Source organism: Ranitomeya imitator, chromosome 5 (assembly GCF_032444005.1).
Source record: "Ranitomeya imitator isolate aRanImi1 chromosome 5, aRanImi1.pri, whole genome shotgun sequence".
Taxonomy (NCBI): domain Eukaryota; kingdom Metazoa; phylum Chordata; class Amphibia; order Anura; family Dendrobatidae; genus Ranitomeya; species Ranitomeya imitator.
Window position 1 is genome coordinate 47716351 of NC_091286.1, and position 11127 is coordinate 47727477.

General features: G+C 41.3%; 1 protein-coding gene across 1 annotated transcript in view; it reads left to right on the top strand.

Moving 5' to 3' along the window:
• Positions 1-10623, top strand: part of TTC7A (tetratricopeptide repeat domain 7A) — a 405643-nt gene extending 395020 nt beyond the window's left edge. The window contains exon 20 of the mRNA XM_069768639.1: positions 10266-10623. Within this exon, the coding sequence (XP_069624740.1) occupies positions 10266-10487 (222 nt within the window). The 3' untranslated portion in view covers positions 10488-10623. The remainder of the gene's footprint in view (positions 1-10265) is intronic.
• The last annotated feature ends 504 nt before the right edge of the window (positions 10624-11127 follow it).

The following is an 11127-nucleotide window of genomic DNA, read 5'->3' on the forward strand; positions in this document are numbered from 1 at the left end:
ATTGTGTGAAACGCTTTGATAAAAGGGCTTTTGTTTCACAATCGATCCTCTGTGCACTTTGCCGCCGGTGAATTACGTGTCTGCAGTTTCATTTTACACCACAGCAAGCCGTCATACGGGGGAAGAATAAAATGTGCAGCGTCAGGCTCAAAGGCATTTACAGCCGCACGGATGTAGCAGAGCTCAGAATGTTCTTTGGCAGCTGATAATGACCAAGAGAATAGCTGTTATATACAGGTTGTGCTAGGGCATAATATAAGAAAAGAGCGTGGGGTTAAAGGGGCCCACAGAACCAACACTAAGTTATGTTTATGGTGCCTGTGCCCACCCCGACTCTCCCCCCAAAAGGGGCATACTTAATTTTAACTCAATATGTTCTTAAAAAAGGTAGGTGGCCATCAAAGGCAACTTTTCTATCCATGTCATTCAAACACATGCACGCTCAGCTGAGCCGAGCATGCATTTGTGTAGGAGAGTCGAAAGGAATAATTGTCAGCTAGCAAAAAGTTATTAAAGTATATGGGCAAGGTTAGGTTTATTATAAGAGAACAGACAGACTTATAGTCTCTGATATCACTTGTAGGGCGCAGTCAGATGGCTGTGTGGATTGGACTGCAATGCACGGACTGGCCGGCGGCTCTCCTCACCCGAGTGTGACGGCGTGATATATTTCTATGCAGCTGTCGCACTCGGGTCGGGAAAGTCGCTGGCCAGTCCGTGCATTGCAGTCCGATTTATACAGCCGTCTGACTGTGCCCTTTAAGGGGTTATCATAACCACATACAAAATGTATCTCCTCTCCATAGGATAAATGATAAGTATATGATTCCTGGGGGTCCAACCGCCCGGACCCCGCTAATGATGAGAACGAAAGTCCCATGCCCCCATGTGAATGGAACGGTAGTTTGCATGTATGGCGAGGCACCATTCACCTTTACGGGTCTACAGGAGTGGACTTGTCTCCCATAGACAGTGAATAAAGTAGTGGTCACCCATATACGCTTCCATACCATTTACACAGGATACCCATTCTCTTGATCAGTGTGGTCCCAACAGTTGGACCCCACAACAATCATTTATCACCTATCATGCATATTTTCCTTGGAATAACCCCTTTAACGGGAGATTTAAAATAGGCTTATACAATATTATATCATATAAAATACTAATAGTGGCCATAAACCACCTCCAGTTGTGAGGGGCTCTGAAGACAGATTTATCATCACGTTCTATGGGAGCGATGTACATCCATCTCATGTGAGCTCCCCCTGGTGGTGGCTGCAGGCAGCTTGGCTTTTACCGTTTACCGATGCAATTAAATGATGAGAAGTATTTGGATCTCTGTTAAGAAGAGCAGGACGCTGACCATTTTATAGAAAAAAATATAAAATAAATCAGAACAAAATGTTGTAACTGTGTAAATGGGTCATCAAATCCTTGGTAGTCTACAGATCATTAATGGCATGGATAAACGTGCCTGAGGCTCTGGGAAAGTAAATTTTGTATATACCAAGATGTACACATTATTGTAACACGTACAGTTGTGCTCAAAAGTTTACATACCCTGCAGATTTTTTTCTTTCTTGGCCTTTTTTTCAGAGAATGTGAATGATAACACCAAAAACTTTTTCTCCTCTCATGGTTAGTGGTTGGGTGAAACCATTTATTGTCAAACTACTGTGGTTTCTCTTTTTAACTCATAATGACAGCCCTAAACATCCAAATGACCCTGATCAAAAGTTCACATACCCTGGTGTTTTGGCCTGATAACATTCACAAAATTTGACACAAATGGGTGTGAATGGCTACTAAAGGTAACATCCTCACCTGTGTGCTTGTGTTAAATATGTGTGCATAAAAGCTGAGTGAGTTTCTGGGATCCAGACAGACTCTTGCATCTTTCATCCAGCCACTGACGTTTCTGGATTGTGAGTCATGGAGAAAACAAAAGAATTGTCAACGGATCTATGGGAAAAGGTAGTGAACTGTATAAAACAGGAAAGCGATACAAAAAGATATCCAAGGAATTGATAATGCCAGTCAGCAGCGTTCAAACTGTGATTAACAAATGGAAAATCAGGGGCTCTGTAAAAACAAAACCACAGTCAGGTAGACCAACAAAAATGTCTTCCACAACTGCCAGGAAAATTGTTCGGGATGCAAAGAAAAATCCATAAATAACATCAGCTGAAATACAGGACTCTCTGAAATCTAGCGGTGTGGCTGTTTACCTTTGCTTTACCTTCTGAGAAAATAAAGAACCTCATCCACATCTACCACAATAGACTTCAAGTTGTCATTGATGTTAGAGGGGGCAATACACGGTATTAGGAAATGGGGTATGTGAACTTTTGATCAGGGTCATCTGGATGTTTTGGGTTGTAATTATGATTTAAAAAGAGAAAAAAACAGTAGTTTGACAATAAATGGCTTCACCCAACCACTAACCATGAGTGGAGAAAAAGTATTGGCGTTATCATTCATAATCTCTAAATAAAGGCCAAGAAAGCAAAAATTCTGCCGGGGTATCTAAACTTTTGAGCATAACTGTATATGACAGTGTGTAGAACGAGACACTGCTGAAAATATGTGGGGCAAAATTCCTGCATTCCCATGCAAGGGACACGCCGTTGTGTAACTAGCTGAGCAAAATGGCAAAAAGATAACGGCTACCCATAAAAAAGCCAACGCAGAAGAGATGACTAAAGATCTGCAACCCAGAAGGAGCCTGTGCGTGATTCAGCAGCAGTGAGGGGTCTTGTCAGTTCGCCATCGCTACGCCTCCTTCCTTTGTCACGCGCAGCAGACGTGTTAGCTCGGTATCGTTGCAGCGTTTGACCAATTTCTATGTGCTGGAGGTAGTTCACATTAACTAAAGCAGGTTGTCATTTCTGTCACTGCAGATTACATTTCCCCTGAGCTGAATTCTGCAAATCACAGCACGATCCAGTAGTACAGCTGCAAAGTAACACTTAATCTGTCTCCGAACCAGCAACCGTTCACATAAATAAAATATAGGATTTAATAGACTTAGAGTCAAAGTATTGTAATTACCAAACCAGGAAAAGTATTCACCGCCTTCCAGAAGTCACTAGTTATTGCGTGTTGTGTTTTAGGCCACTTTCAGTAGTAACAAGTAACAAAGATCTTGACTCGTATGGTAAGTGTATCCATAGGGTCCTGTTCACACTGCAGATGCCCAAAGTCTGACCTTATGGTATCCTTCAGACTGTTTTACTTTTGTGCTTGACAGAGGCGTCCAGCAAAAAACACATATAATGTGTTACACCTATGGGTGACATATTATTATTATTTATTTATATAGCGCCATTAATTCCATGGTGCTGTACATGAGAAGGGGTTACATACAGAGTTATAGATATCGTTTACAGTAAACAAATTTACAATGACAGACTGGTACAGAGGGGAGAGGACCCTGTCCTTGCGGAGTTACATTCTATGGGATAATGGGGAAGAGACAGATGGTTGGGGGTGCGGCAGCAGCTCTGGTGGTGGTGAGGCGGCAGCTCTGGTGGTGGTGAGGCGGCAGCTCTGGTGGTGGTGAGGCGGTAGCTCGGGTGATGGTGAGGCGGCAGCTCTGGTGGTGGTGAGGCAGCAGCTCTGGTGGTGGTGAGGCGGCAGCTCTGGTGGTGGTGAGGCGGCAGCTCTGGTGGTGGTGAGGCGGCAGCTCTGGTGGTGGTGAGGCGGCAGCTCTGGTGGTGGTGAGGCGGCAGCTCTGGTGGTGGTGAGGCGGCAGCACTGGTGGTGGTGACGCGGTAGCTCTGGTGGTGGTGACATGGCAGCTTGGGTGGTGGCGAGGCGGCAGCTCAGGTGGTGACGTGGCAGCTCGGGTGGTGGTGAGGCGGCAGCTCGGGTGGTGATGAGGCGGCAGCTCGGGTGGTGGTGAGGCGGCAGCTCGGGTGGTGATGAGGCGGCAGCTCGGGTGGTGGTGAGGCAGCAGAATGGTTATTGCAGGCTGTAGGCTTTCCTGAAGAGATGCTTATGTAGTGGCATAGGTCTGATGTTTATGAAGGGGTGACCGAGGTGTTAGTGCTGGGTGTCACGGGAAGAACTTTGACTGTTCCAAGATATTTAGATATAGGGTTAGGGCAGAACATTGAATCCATTGCCCTGGATGAAGGAAAACCCCACCTTCTAGAATTGATTTGCAGGACCTGGTCAGTAATCCTTGGCCATCGGATGGGAGCCCTGAAAACCGTAGATCTTTTGATTTGCCAGTCTGGCGGAACGTCACATTTGTGTTACGTTGCAATAATAATGTTGTGCCAGTACAGCTAATCGAAAGGAAAGCCAAGAATGCCTTTAGGTAGGAGGTGATTCTTAGGGTTCCTCTCCAGCAACAACTGTTCACTGACCTGGCCACTGGTCTGGGTCCTGCAAATCAATTTCCTCCAACTTTATGACCTGTGGCTCTGGTATACCTCTATACCTCTAAAGTACAATGCAAATGCCGCAAACATGGCGAATTCTCAGTGTACTGTGTGAAAAAGGGGTGAGGTTTGTGTTAAAAAAAGGGCGTTTCTAGGTGGAACCAGGGAGGGGACAAAAGGGTCTCTGAAATCCGAACACCAATGTTGGTAACTAAGTAAATATTTGAACTGCAGCTCAAACAAGATGGTTACTGCCATCACTATGTACAAAGCTAGAAAAATCATTTGTATAGTCAAGAAATAAAAACAAATAAGACTTCTAAAGGGACAAATTTATCAAAGCTGCCAACTGGAAGAATTGTTATGGTTGCTCATAGCAAACAATCAGAGCTCAGCTTTCAGTCTAGTTTTATAAAAAATAAAACTGAGCTGTAATTGGTTGTAATGGTTTTGATAAAGGAGGCTAACTGCTTAAAAAGGATCGATCACTTGCCACAAATATGTCTAATTTTTTAACGTGGTGTAAATGTTGCTATTCCTCTGATTCTTATAGTGTTTTTCTTTTGTTCCCGTGCCTCTCTGTTCTTGAGATATGGCCTTCTTTTCCTTGTATGTAAATCTAGGTTGATTTTTTTTATAGTAATGGGGGAGTGGTTCTTAAGACCACACCCACAGAGAAGAGGACCACACCCACTTAGATAAAAAGACTCAAACCATATACAGGGAACAGGAGGCCATAACTCAGGAACAGAAAGGAGCAGGAACAAAAGTTAAACAACTCCAGATTCAGGAGAACACCGCCATTTATACCACACTAGATGGTGGCCCGATTCTAACGCATCGGGTACTCTAGAATATGCATGTCCACGTAGTATATTGCACAGCCCACGTAGTATATTGCACAGCCCACTAGGTATATTGCCCAGCCACGTAGTATATTGCACAGCCCACGTAGTATATTGCCCAGTCACGTAGTATATTGCCCAGCCACGTAGTATATTGCTCAGTCACATAGTATATTGCCCAGTTACATAGTATATTGCCCAGTCACATAGTATATTGCCCAGTCACGTAGTATATTGCACAGCCCACGTAGTATATTGCCCAGTCACATAGTATATTGCCCAGTTACGTAGTATATTGCCCAGTCACATAGTATATTGCCCAGTCACGTAGTATATTGCCCAGTTACATAGTATATTGCCCAGCCACATAGTATATTGCCCAGTTACGTAGTATATTGCCCAGTGACGTAGTATACAGCACAGAGCCACGTAGTATATTGCCCAGCCACGTAGTATATTGGCCAGTCATGTAGTATATTGCTCAGCTGCGTATGTCACAGGTTACAAAATAAAAAATAAACATATACTCACCTTCCGAGGGCCCCTTGTAGTTTGGTCACATGACAGTGACGTCATGGCAGGTCCTTCTCCCATACCATTCTTGGCACCGGAACCTGCCGGAGGTCACCGAGCATCGCGATAGGTGAGTATATAATGATTTGTTATTTTTTTTATTATTTTTAACATTATATGTTTTTACTATTGACGCTGCATAGGAAGCATCAATAGTAAAAACTTGGTCACACAGGGTTAATAGCGGCGGTAACGGAGTGAGTTACCCACAGCATAACGCGGTCTGTTACCGCTGGCATTAACCCTGTGTGAGCGGTGACTGCGGGGAGTATGGAGCGGGCGCCGACTGCAGGGGAGTAGGGAGGACTGTGGCCGTCGCTAATTGGTCGCGGCAGCCATGACAGGCAGCTGGCGAGACCAATCAGCGACTTGGATTCCATGACAGACAGAGGCCGCAACCAATGAATATCCATGACAGACAGAAAGAAAGAAGGACAGAAAGATGGAAGTGACCCTTAGACAATTATATAGTAGATTTTAAAAATTACAAATTTATGGCACATGACAGGTCCCTTTTAAGTGTTGATCTTTACTTTGTTAAAAAGCAAAAAGAGAGTAACATTCACTTCAAGTCAAACTGTAAATATCTTATTAAAATCTTATATTGAAACCTAATTTACATTTAGTTCTTTACTGTTTCCATATTAAACCAATTTTCTTATAATCTCCACGGAATAAAACATACAGATATAATGTTGACACATCTCCGCCGCTAGGTGTCTGGAGACATTAAGTCAGAAGAGGTGAGTTAATATGCACGTCACATTTCCATCGTATTAATCAATTTCCCTTAAATCTAGTGGCAGACATTATTATCTGTAATCAAACGGCTGTGCTGTGCCGAGAGTGAAAAGCTATGAATTAATGCCGCTGAAACATTTGCTGCTGAATTTTCATAAGAAAGCTCATATTTGACGTTCACTTAATGAAAAGAAAGCTGATGTAAATTGCAGGAATTAAGAATATCAAGGGTTTTTCTTACAAATGAAGTTACGACAAGAAGAATGACCCAGTATAATAGTAAGACTTCAAATAACCATCTTTAAGGTGAACAGTATATTTATGGCATTGACACAAGATATGTTAGATGCAGTTTTATGCAAAAGTTTGTGCATCCCCCGCCAATCAGCTGCGATATGACTTACGAGGTACTATCTTTATATCATATCTTACATATCGTGATCCGTTTTGCTGCACAACTTGGTGAAGCTCCTGGGGCAGAGGGGTTGGAGGGAATTTTTCATCATAACTACTCAAAGACATAGATCTGAAGCAATACTTTTTAGACAACGTTAAAGAATGGGCATCAAGAAGATTAGTAGGATGGGAACAAAAAGCGTCACGCACAGTAGGGGAGATTTAACAAGCTAAATATGTCAGAATTCTGGTGCAATTTGCTCTCATGATTTGCACCACATTTTTTTTCCACTGCGCCTTATCCAGCAAGACGACGTCGCCTTGGCGGAGAGCCTAGGCGGAAAGGGTTGAGTCCTAGTGTGCAACACTGTGGTCTAAAATTGTGGCACACATTTCTGGCAAAACACATGTCATTTAATAGGTGAACATTATTTTCGCTGAAAATATAGTATACTGTTCTTATTTTTTAATAAAATCTTTACCAAGGGGATGTTGGCAAAACAGCCAAAGGACACCATTCCACCAGAGAATCTTATAAACTACACCAGCTTGTTAAAGGCCATAAAAATTAGCACTAAGTAAATGAGGCCCCTAGCTATAGAACCGGATGGCAGATTTTAAGTAAAGAAATGAATACACAGAGGCGCAATAAAATTAGATTTAAAAAAATTGCCACTTTTTACAAGTCCTCTTTAATTTTTGTTTTTGAAGTAAGTGCTAGTGCTTGTACTTCTACCAGGAATCGGACATCCGCCCCAAAAGTCCAAATCATTTTTCCAAATCTTTCTAAATCTGTAACGTTCAGACAGATCTTAGGTTTGTAGCTTTCCGTCAATGCACCCAGGTCTTTTTCTTGAAAACAAATGACTATTTATTGAGCTATTACAGGATTCGGTTCAAAGGATGAAATTTTGTTGTCAGAGAAACAAACTAGCAAATTGAAATTTCTGGTGTCCAGTAATTCTCCACTAATTGCTTCATATTCAATTACAAGGAGCAGTGACATAGAAGATGGCCAGGACGGACACGGACATTTATCAAAATGACGTATGCTGCTGCTATAGCAGCGGAGATGCAGGTCCGGAAGATGAAGAATACTCGACCAATTTAAGACTCATTTTAAACTGCAAACTAATTGCAAGAGGCTGCACGTTTACATCAATGCGGAACGTGCACAGCTAATTAACTTTGCAAATGGACACTCTAGTAATCGAGTTGCTATCAGCTTGCGGTCATTATTCAGTGGCAGACCTTCTGGAGATATCCACAAATTTCTTACACAGCTCTGTTGGTAGACAGACAATTACAATAAGCAGTTTAAAGGGGTAGTCCTGGATTAGAAGAGCTTCTTTACAAAATCAGCACCACATTTGTTAAAGGGTCTTGCTTATGTTATTGCCACTTACTGTACTTTTATTTTTACTCAAGGGAGATGAATTGCACTAATAAGAAGCAACCCATGGATTGGTGTAGTGCTGTTTTTGGAGAAAAAAAACAGCAATATTTTTCTAATTCTGGATTACATCTTCTTCCTTATTTTAATAATTGGACAAAATCCAAAACAGCAACAAAATGAACATATACCCTGCTGTAAGTAAATAAATAAAAGCAATAGTGCATATAAATAATGTAGGGAACCTAATAAATACCGTTTATGATTTTAAAAAACTCATGAGAGCCATCCCACCAGCGTCAAGGTATACCCAATTGGGATGGTCCTAACCTTTAGTATTAAAACCTTACCATGTGTCAAAGTGACATCAATGTGAGTAAGGGCAGAGGGGGACCGAGTCCCGAATGGATGCCCAGCAAATAAAAAAGCTATCTAAATGTTATGTCCAGCTCAACGAAAGGGAAGCCACATCCTTACCTGCACTAAAGGCAGAAACCTGAAACTTAACTGAAAAAACTTGGTATGCATGCATGATCAGTTTCTAGATGGGAATGATTGATTACCTTTCTTCTTCAACTTTGCATTTCGGAAGTTTGATATTCAAGCCAGAGATTGAGTATAAAATATTGATTACGGCAAATCAATTTTTTCGTCTGTGTAGGTTCTAAGAATAACTCTGTTAAAGTCGTGGGGAAACAACTTTAATCTCTGCAAGATTTTGTTATTGCCTTACAAAAGCTGATCGATAATGAAATAATGATCAATTAATGATGGCTTATCCTAAAAGTCTCTTTCCACAAGGCAATATTTAGCCTATCTAATAGTAAGAACTCTTGTTCCACACCATTGGGTTGTGCAAATATGACTACAATTGTCTGTCAAACAAAACGCTTGTTCGTTGACTTCTTTTATTCAGATCAGAAAGTCATTGTTGTCGACAGCACGTATTCCGGTGTGTAAGAGAGCTGTGCTGCTGACATTATGCAATGTGGAACGATTATCCACATACAGGTCATATCAGTCCATGTAGAAGGGCCTCTAATCGAACATGGATCTACTTCTTACTATATCATTATGGAGAGATTATACTTGTGTTAACTTAACATAAAGGGGTTGCCTAAAATCTTTTATTCAGGAGCTTACCGATCCCTTGCCTCCTCGCTTCCTGTTTACCAGGAAATGGTGTGTTCCTGAAGATTGACATTTTGGACTACAGATGTCGTCAAGCCATTAGCCCAAACTGTGCATTCTCACATCCTTCAAGAAAAGGCAGCTTTGCCTCTGCAGTACCGGAGGAGCACAAGGGCGCACTGAACCTCACTGGATCCATTGAGTCGGCAAGCGCTAAGGCGAAGGGTTTGTAAGCTTTTGTGCCTCACCTAGTAGACAACCACTTCTAAAAGACTGCAGAGGTAGCTGGTAACTTAGGCAAGGAAACACTATGTAAAATGGAAAATCCCTTCGTTCTTAAGACCATAGAGGATTTTTTAATAACTTTGCAATTTTACCCATTTAACAAGTTTTGATAACCCCATGAAGAATAGTAAAAAAAATCAGAAAAGACTTTAATTTGTTGAAGAATTTACTTGTTTGTCATTTACGGTATTATGGTCTTACATCTGTTTTTCGAATGCTACTGTGTAGTGTACAGCTCAAAATATTAAAACAGAGTAGATTTTTAGAACCGTTACCCTTACATTCATCAATTGATCCAGTCTCGGGAGTGTCTTCAAAAAAGTCTGTTATAATTTTACTTGATAATTTACTGGTCATTTACCGGCATTGTGGCCCTGGGCAACAGATAAGGAGTTTGCTGAATAATAAATAGCCATAAAAGCAGATACCGGACTGGTTAATTGTCAATTTGTTGTAATTAGTCCAGTGACATAAATCACATCATAAAGTCTTTTATTTGTTTGCTTCCAGGGGCTTGTACTGAATAGACTTGGGAGGAACTCACTGGCTGAGAAGTATCTCCGGGACGCCGTCCAAAATCAGAGCACGTCTCATGATGCTTGGAATGGACTGGGGCAAGTCCTACAAGACCAGGGGAAGCATGAAGCGGCTGTCGAATGTTTTCTGTCTGCACTAGACTTGGAATCCAGCAGTCCAGTGTCTTCATTCACCATTATTCCTCGAGAATTATAAAAAAAAAATTCTCACTAAACTGGAACATTCCAATTCATACTAAGAGTTCCTGCAATACTGAATGAGATTTTAATTTTGTAATTATTTTAATAATTTTATGTTGAAAATATATTATTAAAAATGTGCATTTTTTATATGGTCTACGGTTGAATTTTTTTTGAGACTTTTAAGTTGACAAAACAAGAAATTTATTGTACTTTCTGCAAAAAGACTATAGCTGAATAATAGGAAAAGTAGAAATACAATTAACGAGAATTATTTTTCTTTTGCGTTCTTGGTAGCCCTTGAAATAATAAGGTTTTAGTCAGGAAACAGCACTCCGCTTGCCAATTGTCAGGACAAGCACACAATTGACTGTCTGGATGGACAAGGCAACAACTGAATTTGCTACTAGACAGATTATTGGGGACTTCAGGAGTGCGGTTTAGAAAGCAAAAGGAACAAAGCTCTTAAATGTTATATATGTAATCCAGCAATTATGCAGTTTTTATAAAAATTACAGAAGATGTTACAAAGGGGACAACACAGTAAAGCATACACAGTCATTGAAAAATAAAAGGAATAAACAAAAGAAAGTTACTAGACCTATTATAAGAATGGGGAGCACTCCGTTTAGGAAAATAGAACAGTCCTTACAGCA